The sequence below is a fragment of the Myodes glareolus genome, chromosome 25, assembly GCF_982192425.1.
Source record: "Myodes glareolus chromosome 25, mMyoGla1.1, whole genome shotgun sequence".
In the NCBI taxonomy this organism is placed as follows: Eukaryota; Metazoa; Chordata; class Mammalia; order Rodentia; family Cricetidae; genus Myodes; species Myodes glareolus.
Genome location: NC_142050.1, coordinates 3,967,501 through 3,982,651, shown reverse-complemented (window position 1 = coordinate 3,982,651; position 15,151 = coordinate 3,967,501). Strand labels below are relative to the sequence as shown.

Here is a 15,151-nt window from a genome sequence, read left to right as displayed (position 1 = left end):
AAAAACACGAGAAAATAAAAATTTGATGTTTGGGATCACAGAATTTTTAATGGAATACTAAGCATGGAAACCATGTCCAGCATACAATACTGGACCAAGATGCACTACGTCCTGCTTATAGCTATAGATTAAAAAAATGTAGAAATCCATGTTTGAACAAAAAAAAAGTTCCAGATGCATATAATTTTATGGTATTTTTTTCTGGTAAAAAAGGCAATAGTAATAACATGTCTTTAAAAATAGAAGCACACAGCATTATAAAAGAGACAGATTACTGCTAAGAAATTCAGTTCAAGCAGACTATGGTTAGAGAGCTCACCTCCTTCACACATCGCCAGTGCAGTCACAATAATGCAGTGCAATGACACTTTCTAGGTCAATCATGGCGACTATCACACAGCTTCTAGTTCTGTCTTTTGAGGTTATACATATATCTAACAAAACTGACTGACCACGCTTTAGTTGGATAATCTGATGACTTTGATAACTGCAATTGTATAACAAACAATGGCATGAATATGGAACACTTTCATCAGTTCCCAAACACTCCTGACTTCTTTGCATGTAATGGAAATGCCCCTTTACCTGTGGTTCTTAGTAATCCAGACATGCTTTGTAATTATAGTTCTGCCTTTCTTAGATTACAAATTAAGTATCCAATTGACCCTGGCTTCTGTGTCTGATTCGCCTTTCCTTCCTTCCTTCCTTTCTTCCTCCCTCCCTCCCTCCCTCCCTTCCTTCCTTCTCTCTACCTTTTGGTTTTTTGAGAAAGAGTTACTCAGTGTGTCTCTGGATGTCCTGGAACTAGATTTCTAGACCAGGTAGGGCTCTAACTCACAGAAATCTGCCTGCCTCTGCTTCTGTTGGGATTAAAGGTGTGTGCCACCATGTTGCCCAACATGCCTGGCTTTTCTCAGTGTAGTGGCAGTGAGAGTCCTATGGATGGAGATGGTTATCAGGACTTTGATTTTTCACACGGCCATGAAGCAGTTTACTGGCTGAGACATAACACATTTTGCTCATTGCATGATTAGTTAAAGAACATTTTAATTATCTCTTCTTTCAGCTATTATTAATAATGTTCCTATGTATTTGTGCTTTGTATAGACATGTGTCTTAGTGTTCATGAGTACATAAACAAGAAACGCTAGCTGACAGGGAGGACATATGTATGCTTTAAAAAGTATCCAATTAAAGCAGGAAGACTGGGAATTAAAGGTCTTCACTTACACAGCAAGGAAAGAGAAAGGAGAGGAGGAGAAGAGGAGAAAGAGAAGCTGTCAAACTTGCAAATTGTGTGAGCTCTATTATATTCCCACCACCATTAAACGCTCTACTTGATCTACAGTGCTTGTCAATACATGAGTTCATAAATTTTTAACATTCAGACTCTGAGATAGTATACAGCAGCATTTCCCTGTTAACTAATACATTGTCCCCGAATGATTAGTGATGCTGGGAGACACAGCATGTACTCAGAACAAAATATCCTTTGGTGAACTGCCCTTCTCAAGTATGCATATTTTAATAGGATGAAATTAAAACCTTACTATATGGCTACTTTAAAGCTATTACCCTATAAATTTGTTAACTATTGAATCATAAGTGCTTTAAATCTAGTGTATAATTGTCATAAACCATTCTATAAATACTAATTCTTCTTTAAAGTTTACTTAAATCACCTTTATTGGTGTTTATATTTTATTAGTCTCTCAACTCCTCATTGTCTTTTTGTTTTGCTTTATTTTTGAGGTTGAATTTTAATTACATTTCTCCCTTCTCCACCCTCTCTCCAAACTCTCCCATACACCCCTCCCTGCTCTCCTTCAAATTCACAGTCTCTTTCCCCTTATTATTGTGTATATATGTATTTATATGAATACATATATTCCTGGCTATAACCTTTTGTGTCCACATAGCATGACTGCCCAAATGTGAACTGAACAAGAACACCAACAGACGAGCCAACTGAAGCCTCAGCCCTTCCCAAAGGAAGCAGGGTGTGCTCTGAGGGAGAGCATCCCAATTGGCTGAACAGAGACAAACAGTCAGTGCTAAAAACATACATCTAAGTGACATTGTATTTACTTAAGATAATTTTAAGGGAAGTTTTAAAATTAGTACAATTTACCATTATTTTCTTATACTTCACAATTGTTTAATTAAGTCAAAATTATAAATATTTGCTCACTTAAAATATCTTTGGGTTCTAATTGATACATTTAGGATTTAGGTTTCTTATTGATCATAAACTAGTTATTGTGCTACGAGAAAAAGGTCAGTAGTTTTTTTCCTTTTTTTTTCTTTTTTTTTTGGTTTCTCTAGACAGGGTTTCTCTGTAGCTTTTGAAGCCTGTCCAGGAACTAGCTCTTGTCAACCACTCTGGCCTCGAACTCACAGAGATCCACCTGCCTCTGCCTCCTGAGTGCTGGGATTAAAGGCGTGTGCCACCACTGCCTGGCTCTTTCCTTTGTTTTTTTTTTAATAGGGCTCTCCCATTCTTCCAAATAGTTGGTAAGAACATTATAATTTCTCGCCCTGAACAACTTTGGAATCTCTTTTTTAAAAAGTATGAAACTTAATTGGGCAGTAGTGGCCCGGACCTTTGATCCTAGCACACAGAAGGCAAAGGCAGGTGGGTTTCTGTGAGTTAAAGAGTGAGTTCCAAGACCGCTTGGGATGCTACACAGAGAAACCACATCTTGGGAAAAAAACTGACAAAAACAAAAAAGAAAAAGAAGAAGAAGGAGGAAGGAAGGAGATTTTGGAGGTCTATATTCCAATTTATTTATTTCCTTCACTTTCCATTACTGTTCTTACACCTAAGCAGACTGCCTTGATCAGGACAGTCTTCAGGCAGGGAATGCCTCCAACTCTGATCTGCTTAAAAAGCAGTAACCCTGCCAGGCGGTGGTAGTGCACACCTTTAATCCCAGCACTTGGGAGTCAGAGGCAGGCGGATCTCTGTGTATTCGAGGCCAACCTGTTCTACAGAGTAAGTTCCAGGACAGGCTCCAAAGCTACAGAAAAAGGCTGCCTCAAAAATAAATAAGGAAGGAAGGAAGGAAGGAAGGAAGGAAGGAAGGAAGGAAGGAAGGAAGGAAGGAAGGAAGGAGAAATAGAAGGGTTCTTCCTCAATGTCCTAAGGTCACACTTACTGTACTTCACTGATACCAATGACACTGTCTACTTCCACTGCCCCTGTGTTTCTATTCACTTTACACATTTAAACAACAACAATGGACTGAGGATGCAGCTCTGAATGATAAGACAGGGAGCAGAATAGAGTGTGCTCTACAAGGACAAGATCATCAGAGTCGTGGGATGAATGACAGGTGGGAACATGGCAAGGTCATTAGGCTAACTAAGATTTATACACAGTAAACACAGTAAAATAAGAAATCACTTGGCCAAGATGCGTTTTGAGCTGATTCACATGTATTAGTGAGATATAACCAGCCATGTAGACACTGTGTCACAGGGGAGCCACCGGAGTTAAGTCCTGGCAGGAGTCTTGGGCCCAGAAAGTCACATTGTCAGTGTCTAAGAACAGGAGAAGTGGACACACCAGCTCAAACAAAGCTTGCATTCAGTCTCCTGGGACCTCTACCTGCACCTCTAGCATGGCACAGCATGATGTCTGTCCTCACTGGGAATGGTGTTGCTGTAGATGATTGATGAATCTGCTAATTAATGCTTTGTGGGGCAAGCTTAGCCCACTCACACTGACTCAGAGAGTCAACCAAAACAGGAAATCCAGGCAAGTCACGAACCCGATTACTGTTGTATACAGTTCTGATAGGCTGGTTTGTCTTTTCCGGGAATTATACATTGACATGTATTTGCAAGTGATCCTTTGTCCCCTGGTGGTGCATACCACAGTTTTCACCAGGATCAGGACCATGCTCTGGGCACTCTGTACCTGAGCACCTCAGCAGTCCAGACAAACTCCAGCTTAGTTCACACATTGCAATACATATTATAGAATGAATTTACTGTTTTCTTCTTTTGAACTTGGATGAACAGTATTTACTGTATTTATTACAGCATACTTTCATTGTTGAATGAAGCAAGCCAATAGAGGAAATGTAAGTTTCTTAAAGCCCCATCACCTGAATGACAGCCAACAGGATGTCACCTCCTCCTGCGACATGGCTCTCAACTTATGAGGAGGCTCTTCTGATCAGAGTCTGCTTATGCAAAATAAAAATTCAAGGCTTGGTATCTACATATTCATCTGTTAATATTTCTGTCAGATTTACTAAATATTTTTCTTAGAGAGTCTTAAAGGATGTATTGTGTTTGATGGGCCATGTTTAGTTAGAACAAAATTAATTTTAAACCATAATTATAATTATCTATTAGAAGAAAATATTAGGGAGTAGTTTAAAAGGGTAAAAAGCATCTGTGTAACAAGAAAGAAAGTAGAAATCACTACATATTAACAGATTGACTGAAAGTCATACAAACTATCTTCCATTAATCTTGGATATAGAATTTAACCTTGTCTTTTATTTTGCCAAGAATGTCACAAATTTAGACAAGTGTTCAATCTCTTGTTCACATCTCTATAGAGAAGAAGAAATTGAGTTGTGATCTAGAGCTAGCAAGAGACCACAAAATACAAGCACAGAGACCACTGCTGGCTGTGGTAATGCTGATAATCAGCTCAAGGAAACTGCAGTTCAAGGTCAACCAGGCTATGCACCTCTGGTTTTAGCCCTCAGCACTATAATCAACCAACCAGCCAATCAGTATTATTAGGGGCAGCATGTCAGAGCCCACAGAACTGAGTCTGTTCCACTTTGACTAAAGGTCAGAGAGTGCAGGCCTATTTTTGTTCCTTCAAGGTTATTGACAAGAGGTCTGACCTAAGGTGTCGTTACTAACAAGATATCTTGATTCAGGGTATGATTAATTGGTGTTTTGGGTATTAAGATGGACCATACAGGTCGACCCCTTCCACCCTGATTAAAGATTGTAGAGTTCATGCCTATTCCTGCTCCTTCAGGGATATGACAGGAGGTTTGACTGAGGGAGTGGCTGCCTACAGGATGCTTGGCCTAAGGTCCACACCTTAGGTCCCTGCATGTCCTACCTAAAAAACAGAACACTTAACTCAGAGTACAGTTGCTTGATCTTCAGGTACTGAAGAGGTAATGTTCTTTCTCTCATGTTAAAGCAGTCTTTAGCGTTCTTCCCTCCCTTTTTGGATTGGAGTATATAAGCATATGGAAAATAAATGTGGGATAATTCGGCATTCACTAAATAGCCCTTCCAGTTCTATTCTGTGCCTCTCTATCTCTGTTCTTTCTGCCTAAAATTTCTAATCCACATGCCCCTACTCTGGAACGTGTGAACCCCATCAAGGAAGTACCACGACAGTAGCATACTTCTGTAACCCCTACTTAAGAGGCTGGAGCAGGACTGTGATGAGTCTGAGGGCTGCCTGTGTTACATTATGAGTTCTAGGATAGCCTTGTCTACATGACAAACAACCAGACTTTCCCACAAAATGAAAATAAAACTGGAGACAAGCAAATGGTATACAATGGTACTCTCACCCATACCATGGATTCATGAATTCAGGAATCATCATTCACATCTTAGTAAGACAGAGCATAGAAAGAGGAAAAAATTGTTCTCGGAAATTATGGGTGAACTCATGAGAATTCAGTGTGACTCTGACTTATACTTAAATATGACAAGATTTTTCCTGTAAATTTTCAGGAAACAAAAATCTCTCTAATGCATAAAATTTAATCTCTCTAATGCATAAAAATAATCACAACCCCATTTTTCTCTTCTCCCTTTTTCTATTTGTAAGCCCTGTATTTCTAGTTCTTTAAAACCTTGAATTCCACCTATTTCTATAGGATCTGTGATTTGTGGTTGGACAAAGCCTATCAGAATAGAGGCTTTCCTGACAACAGCTAAAAACACATTTTAATAATATTAAATGTGACATTTAAGTCTCTAGTTATAAAGAAATATGGAACTAGTGAGGCACATGCCTAAAACCCAGTAATGTGAGGCAGAAATAAGAGGATGGTCACAGACTCAAAGCTAGCCTGGAACTACAGAGTTCCAGGCTAACCAGGGTTACCTACTGAGAATTTTGTTCTGAACAAAACCAAATGCTAGAGTAAATAAATACAGAAATATATATATATTTAAAAAATAAGATATATATATATATATATCTTATTTTGTGATAAATTAAGGTCTAGTTTCTAATTAATATTTCATATAGAAGTACTAAGAAGTGTATTTGGAAGATTTGCATGTTATTCTTACAAAGTTAGGACCATGATGGCACTTTCTCTTGCAGTCAACTGAGACTGTGGATTACATAACTTCAGCAAATTCAGATCTTGGCTAAATAATGAGGAAGGAATAAAGGAGGCTGACAGTGCCACGTGTGCACCACGATTTCTGCAAAGCCAAAGGTGAAATCAGAATGCTCTGTCACCTCAAGGAAAAACAGCGGTGTGAAGATGGTGGCCATCAGTTAAGTCACCTGAGGCCAGGGAGGAGGTCTGGAGGGCAAAGGAGCTGAGAGTTGTCTAAGGTGCAGCAGTTCTGGGTGGAACACAGCATTTCAAACAGAAAACAGTGACAACAAGAGGTTCAGAAACAATCACACACAAGTCGGGCCTGAAGGACGATGACTGCCCTGGAGCCACAGGAGACCACAGAAACAGAATGAGAAGCGCCACCAGACGGGACCACCACCACCAGGCCGAAGAGAGTCAGACTCACTGAAAGTGGTCAGAGAGGAGGTAGCTGTGATGGATCTATGATTATTTCTACTCCTCTGTATTAGATGTATTTGAGATAAACAAAAGATCAATTTATTTTTCCATAACTGCACTTTATATTTTGAAAACTGTAATTATGTTCCCCTACTTGAATTGAATTAAGGTAGAATGAAAAGAGGAGAGAGTGGAAAGAAAGAAACCACTTAAGAAGACACTGGTCACTTTTCCAAGTATTGAAATATTAACTCAATGTCCTGGCCAGTAGGGGGAAAGGAAACAGAATAGGTGTGATCTACCGTCCTTTCAAACTTTTCCAACTGGGATGTTTTCTTACCAGTTGAATGTGTATCCTTTTTACTCTTTGAGTTTGTCCTGGTGTCTAGTGAGCAGTTTCCAAGCAAGTCTTGAAGAACATCCATCGTATTTACCGAGGAGCCAAAGAGTGATAGAGCATCATCACAGAGGTATTGGGCACTCCTGGCATCATGAGGACTGAGGGGAAAAAGCAGGCCTCACCTACAGGTCAGTTTAGGTTGTATTCCTCAAGGCAATGCTTTTCCTTTGACAAAGCTGGAAGCTGAAATACGCTGCGTGAGGACACGTGTGCCCTTGCTCAATGACATCACCTTAGCAGTATTTTCAGGATGACTGACAGTTTCATTTCGATGAGGAAGCACTGAGCTGCTTCCACAGTTACACTCACTAAATAGTGTCTCCTTAAAGTGCTCATGATATTTTGGCAACGTGCAATACATTTACAGCGCTTTCAAAAAACGTAAATGTCAATCAAGTAAACTGATTTCAAAGTTCAACCAGAATCGTATAAAATGGCTTTCTTATGTAAAAGTCGTAATTCTCACAACCAGAGCACTAGATAGAAATTCCAAGGTCTGAAGATTGGACCCTCTGTCCTATTAAGTTAGAAAGATATGATTCATCAAAGATAGACCCTGCCTGACTCTTAAAAACAATAAACAGATTCTTAAAATACACTGTCTCAAGTCAAGCAGCCTGTCTGTCTAATAATGCATGTCACTGGTGTGTGAGCATCCATTTCAGTTTCAATTGTTCCCAAACTGTTTTCGTTAAAAGGAATTGAGGAGGAAATTAATATTTACTGAGGTGGTGACTAGGAAGTCCATTGCCATGGCAATTCTGCTGTGTTAACAGTAAGGCACACGATACAGCTTAGCAATAGCAGAGTTCACACTGTTTTAGTATTCAGACAAGATTGTCATTGTAAATATAAATATTTATGGGAAAATTGCCATCCATCAAAGTATGAAGTTACCAAGCTGCTCATTAGAAAGCATCAGACTTACCTGACGTTGCCCTTGGTATTTCGCAGAACAGTTGCTGCAAAATTCTGTGTGACCCCCACCAGGCTGATTCCATCTACTTCCACAATCTGGTCATTAACTTGGATCCTGGAGAAAAGGAGAAAACAACACCCACAGTGAACTCATTTGCTAATGCACTGCCTTCCCAAGAAAAGAACTTGACCAAGAACTTGCTGACTCCAAATTTACCTTCCACACAATAAGCTATCTTTTGAAGATTGCAGAGACAGTTCAGTTAGTACAAGATTTTCCTCAAGTACAGGGAACTGACTTTGACACTCAGAAACTACGTGAAAATGTCGACAGGTGGATCTCTGGGGCTTTCTGACCAGTCAGCCAAGCCTGTTTAGCTAATTCAAGGCCAAAGAGATATTCTAGACACAACACCTGAGGGATGAAACTTGAAATTGTTCTCTTAGCCTCTTAGCATGTGCACATATATGCACACATACCCACATAAATATATAAATGTACATACACATGCAGACACGACAAAAAGTAATTCCACTGAAAGCTAGAAAAGTAATATTGAAAGGATTCAGTTTATCACACATAGTCTTAAAAATGGTAACTATAATACATGGCCGATGTTCACCACGTTTTGTGTCTAATTAAATGAAATAGAAACAGCTGCCGCACCCTTCCAGGCTAACACCTAGTGTCTGTCACTGCTCTCCTCCCCCAGGGAAAACGGCAGGAACTGCATCAGTGCTTCTAATATGCAATGCTCATATGTGTACATGCGTATGCTTATATATACTCAAAGATGTGTTTTATGTATGTATGCTTCTGAGATGCATATTATATTAATATTGATAAAAGTGTAAGTACTTCTAAATGTGCACATATGTTTTATATAGGCCAGTTTTTATTCCTCATAAAACACTTTGGGCATGGAATAATGTGGTATGAGGTTGATAACATACACTCAGCCACCCAATTTCCAGCTTTATCAATTTGAGCACTGTGCAATATTTAAATCATTTTTTAATTCATTACAAAAAAAGGGGATGCTCCTTAGATGTTTTCCTATAATCTTATTGCCTGTATTTCTTCAGTACAGCGGGTCACAAACTATTTTCTGTGTGTTTGGCCAATGAATTTACAATACAAATGTATGCTTCACAAATTACAAAGTCTACCTCTCATTACTTTATTCACTCTATATTAAATTGGAGATTTTTCCTCTGGTAACCACAGCTGTCAGGTAAAATAAATTCTACCTAATTTATTTTAACAACTATATCAAATTATTTTTATGCATTTACTTTTTGTAAATAAACATGCATAATTTTCAAATTTAGCTATTATAAACACAGATGTAAACAATCAATTTGCTATATATTTTTATCTACATGAGCCTTAGACTCGACTCAGAGTTTCAATCACAGTAGAAATTAAACAAATGTGTGGGAGTCAAAGAATCTTTGGTATTTTCAGATCTTTTTATATGCTGTCAGTCATGGAGTTTCAGAGCTCACCCAGCTTTATTATTCAGACATTACTACCTACCTTGTTCCTTAGAGAAGGCAAAGGAAGCAGGTGTGCTGAGGATGGAACCCAAGTTAGGCAGACAAGCTCTCCAACCCTAGGCTACAACCCCTGCTGAGATACCTGGCTCCCCAAACACTCTCTGAATCACATTTATTTTATTACTACTTTCTAAAATGACTAGAGCACTGAATAAAATCTTTGACCTGCTTATTTTACGTTTATGAAAGTCACCTTTTATGTTCTTCAGGGGTCACCTGTATTTGAACATCACACTGAAGCGACCAAGAGTGCTTACAAAGTCAGTTAAACTGTGGCACTGCGAGACTCCAACATGCTGAAGCCCGGTTCCCACCCCCATGTCTGACATCAGAGTGATCTCAGGAACAACAGGAATATTATTTGCTGCCAATCACATCTGCTGGCAGTTTATTGTTCTTTCTTTTTATTTTTCTCCTTCTGTACTTTGTATTCTTCTTCATCCCATCCCCCATTTTTGCCATTCTGGTTCTAGACCAGACGATGATGACAATGGGGGTGGCAGTGGTAGCCTTGACCGGGGAGCCGGCATTAAACGCAGCAGTAGGAGGGAGCAGGCTTTTACACCTTCTCTGGAGAGTTGTGCAGGGGTTACTGAACTTCATGCCCTCATGGGATGGTGGAACATTCTAACACACGACTAATTCTCTTCTGCATTTATGACTTCAAATCATGGCACAAGCATTTCATGGCTCCCAGCGGGGATCAGACTTCACAGAAATACCGCTGTACGTGTTCTGAGTTTCTCTGAGGACTTCAGGTGTGGCTATGGTTGCAAACTGAAGCTGTCTGTTCTCTTTAGTTGTATGAATGAACACAAGTGTTTCTTATTATGCGACAATAAAATATCTTCCTAAGAATGGTACTAATACATAAAAATTATAAGTTCTTTGAAATTATGAAGGTGTGACCCAGTTGGATTTTATACTGCAAACAATTCACAATGCTAACTTTAGGTCTATTCCTGGGTTCTCTATTCTGTCCTGTTGATCTATCATTTATTATCATATCTATTATTAATTATCAGTAAATACCACATTTTCTTAAACCCTGAAGCTTTAAAAGAAAATCTTGAAGGCAGATAATGTCCCTTTCCAACCCGTTTACTCACCCTTCAGTCATGACTGAAGGGTGAGTATTTTGGATCTTGTTTCTTTCCTTTCATATAGAACAACATACTCATCAGCATTCACTGTTGTGGTCTGAATATGAAATTTTGCTCACTGACTCATATGCTTGGACCCTGATCCCCAACTGGTGGCATTGTCTGGAAAGCCTTGCTGGAGGAAGTAAGCCACTAGAGGTGGGCTTCAAGTTTTACATCGTGGCCTCACTTCCTGGTCACTCTTTCTGCTCCCTGAGTCAGAAATACGTGAAACATGACCAGCCAGCTTCCTGCTCCTGCCTGCATGCCTTCCCTGCCTGGTGCTGTATTCATCCAGGATGAAAGGCTCTGTTTCTCTGGAACTGTGAGTCAGGATAATCCCCTTTCCTTCCTTACATTGCTCTGTTCAGGTATTTTATCAAAGCAACGGGAAGGAAACTAAAATATCCATAAATTAACTTAATGAGATTATTCACTGAAATTTTACTGGATACACAGATACAACTGAGGAGAAGCCTTACCCCTGACAGTATCCTTCCTACCTATGAGCATGAACATAACTCCAGTTAGAGACCCAGATCTGATATCTTTATCAGAATTCCATAACTTTCCTCATATGGAGCTTAAAATTTTGTCAGATGTACTTAATTTTGGAAGATGATAATATAACTATAATTTTTTCATCTCGAATTTTGTTTTCTTATAGCTGATTGGCTGTGAATGACTAACAGTGAATAACTTTTGCAGAATAGACTCCTATCCTACCAATGATAAAATCATGATGCTTGAGAAGTTTTCTTTTTTAAATCAACGTGGCTGAAGCAATGTTCCTGCAAGCACTGTTTCAGAGAACAAAGTGTCTCTGCGTGCTTTCTCCATTGTCTTATCAAGAGTGCTCAGATTTGCTTTCTGACTTTAAGAAGGGAGCAGGCCTTGATTTTTCAGAGAATGCTTCCAAGCTGGGCAGGGATGCTCCAGTGCAGACAAGAAGTCTCACAGGGGATTTCTCTGCTCCCAAATTCACTTCCTGTGTCCCTGCTGACACAAAACAATGTGATAACGGTAGAGATAAGTTAAATTTGGGAGCGCGCCACAGTCCAGTGACACTGATAATTCTGGAGACAAAAGCAGAATAGGATTTTGAGGCCAGCCTGGACAACTCAGCAAGACCTCATCTTAAATTAAAGCATGAAACAAATGAGAAAGGAATGAAGGCAGAGCCAGGTGAGCTCGGCAACCTCAAGTCTCCAAGACAGGAGAGAAAATAACTGAGAAAAGCGTGATGCATTGAGGGGAACATGGCATTTAAAACGTTACCAACATGACATAAAAAAAAAATCAGAAACATGTTCTTGACACCAGACATATGTGAGAAAGGAATCTCATCTATAAAAAATGTTTTAAGTATTTAAAGCCTAAAAAGCATTAAATGTAGACCCCTAATTCTGTTCCTACTCTTATAGTACACGACTGCCAGCCTCCTTCCGGAGAGCATGGCTCCTCTTCTGTGTCCACATGTTTATTCAGTTGCTTTTGTTAAATGACATCACTACAATTTTCTTAACTCTATTTTGTACAAAACCTTGGATTTTTGACTATGAATTACTTTAAGAGTCATTTCTTAGCTGCTAAAGGTCTCATCTCAGATGTATACTGTCAAAAAGTAGGAAACAAACAAAAAACGGTCGAAGCCTTCTCATCGTGCGCACTTTCATACACTGTGGTTTGCGTAATTATTATCCTGAACGAGATAGACAGGGGCTCGAGGAAGAAAGCGGGCACAGACAACAGCGCGATCTTCCTGAGAACTGGAAAACTGAGCAGGCACTTCTAAATGAGACTGGGGCACACTGTTGTAAGAGTCACACAACTTAATACTTTGAAAAGAAGGCTCTTGGGGCATAAGCAGAGATAAGCTGGGTAGGGTCCTCTTAACGGAGCCTAGTAGATACCAATGAATACACAGAAAACCCACAGTCTCAAAAGCCCAAACCACAAAACCACAAAAGCCGGTGGCCTCCATAGAAAGAAATCCACAACATGATGAGAATGTATGGATAAAATAAATGAGGATAAAAGATGAACAGTCAGCTTTACATGAAAGTAATAAATAATAGAGTCAATACACAAGATGATGGTCTCTGGTACAATTTAAAGGAAACAGAGAAGCCGGGCATGATAGTGCATGCCTTTAATTCCAGCACTCAAGAGGCAGATCTCTGAATTCGAGACCATCCTGGTTTACAGAGTTCTAGGACAGCTAGGGCTGCATAGAGAAACCTGTCTCAAGAAAACAAACATAGAAACAAACAAAAATGGAAACAGAGAAAAGGGGGAAACAGAATTTAATACTAAATTTGAAATAGAAATCAGATTGCCAAATAGGTTTCATATGTCCCATGATTGAAGCGTGAAGTTGAGAGTCTTTCCTAGATGGTCATTAAAGATAAACTAGAAGACGAAAAAGGCCATGGTCCATGAGCCACAGGGTAGGCCCATGAATTGGAAAGTAACCGTTCTGATAAAAAGTTAAGAGTAGGAAATAAATATAGACTTTAACAAGTTTATGTTTAGACTTCCGTATCAATTTTGTTTGTTGTGTGTAATTATTTTTGTTTTGTTTTGTGTGTGTTTGTTTATTTTGGTAAAATGGAGGAGCAGAGAAGACATTTCTGTCAGTTATATAGCAGAGGCAGTTTGCATGGACCACTTATTTCTATAGATTCTCACTGAGACACCAGTGAATAATAAACTTGCAAAAAAAAACCCAAAAAAGAAAAAATATACACCAAATAATTTCTTTTTCAAAAGCCGAAATACAGGTGATCAATGAACATTTAAAAAGGGCTCACAGAAAGAAGCTAAAGCTGAGAGCACTTGCTGCTTTTACATATGGCCTGGGCTCAGTTCCCAGCGCCCACAATACAACTGACTGTAACTCCAGTTCCAGCAAACATGATGCCTTCTGGCCTCTGGAGGTAGACACATGCTTGTGGTGACAGGCATATATACATTCATACATGTACATGAAGTAAAATAAATTGTAAAAGACAAGGGTGAAAGAAAAAATTAAAAACTGAACGGCAATTACATCATGGCACTCAAATTACTAAAGATTCTATTATATCACAATGTTCAGTCTTCATGGGATACAGCAGCTGCCATTTGGGAGTTCTGTTCTGGGGATCACTAATTGAATAAGAGCACTTTAGCTATTTATTTCTAAAGTATTTAACTTGCATGTAATATACATTGACACAGTAATGCAAGTTACCATTATTTAATTAGTTTCAAAGAAATAACCAGAGATGTTCCTGATAATTTGTAGATAAAAATATTAACATGACTCCCATCTTGAAATTTTAAAAATGCCAAAACATTTATAAGTTCCACATACACACAACACACACACACACACACACACACACACACGTATTGCAATAAAAATGTCTTTAAAGTCTATTGTGCAAATGAACTACATATTGCTCTGTAATGCGCTATTTAAGTACTGACTGGAATTAGAGGCTTAGGTTTATTATAGTCAGTCTTTGCCACTTACTTGTGAGTGTACATAAGACACTTTAGCTTCCTTCTATACGCAACAGAAGCAATAAAATGCATATTAAATCGTTATTATTAGCAAGAGCAAATAAGTTAAAATACATAGAGCACAGATCACTGCTGTCACAATATAAGCATTCAACAAATACTCTCTTGATGAATAAAATGTATAAAAATACAAGGCTGTGCAGAAATTCCCTTTACCTGTGAACTTACTTTCAATTTCCCATGTTCATCTGCTGTCTAAAAGTATTAAGTAGAAAATTACAGAAATAAACAATTCCGAACATTTAAACCACATGCCATTTACTCCAAGTAACAGGATGAAATCTGCCTCTTGCTCCGTCCTTCCAGGATGAGAATTGCCCATCTGAAAGGTGTTTACACGCTGTTGTGCTAGTGGCGTGCTGGTCACAGAAGCACTTAGTTATAAGAGGAGCATCCCCAGCATCACAGCGCTTCTGCTCACATTACTCTTACTTGAGTTAACAATGGTTCCAAAGGACAAGGTAATGTTGGTCCCTAAGAGTAAGAAGACAATGCAAATGTGTCCCAAATAAATAGTGGGAATCCTGTAAGTGAAAAGGTGAAAGCTGCCAACTTAAAAGAGAAGGAAAAGCACATTTACATATATAAGGACTGCTGAACTCTATGGCCAGAACAAAAGGTAGAGCTGCTGTTCTCCGAGATTTGGCTGTGGTCATAGTTTCAGCCATCTACCCAGACAGGGAACAAGCCTGTGGGAAGCAGGACTACTGAAGATGTCAAGTCTTACTTTACTTCACTAAGTAAACAAAGGGGCACTAACTGAAGAACTTCTAGCCGCAGAACATGGACTTCATTTTCTTCTTTAC

The 15,151-nt window shown here is 39.0% G+C and overlaps 1 protein-coding gene across 9 annotated transcripts in view; it reads right to left on the bottom strand.

Annotated features, from left to right (window-relative positions):
* Ppp1r9a (protein phosphatase 1 regulatory subunit 9A) overlaps positions 1-15,151 on the bottom strand; it is a 294,415-nt gene that overhangs the window by 98,913 nt on the left and 180,351 nt on the right. For all 9 annotated transcript variants that reach the window (XM_048436978.3, XM_085684002.2, XM_048436982.3 and 6 more), the window contains exon 5: positions 8,084-8,188. In XM_048436978.3, the coding sequence (XP_048292935.3) occupies positions 8,084-8,188 (105 nt within the window). The remainder of the gene's footprint in view (positions 1-8,083; positions 8,189-15,151) is intronic.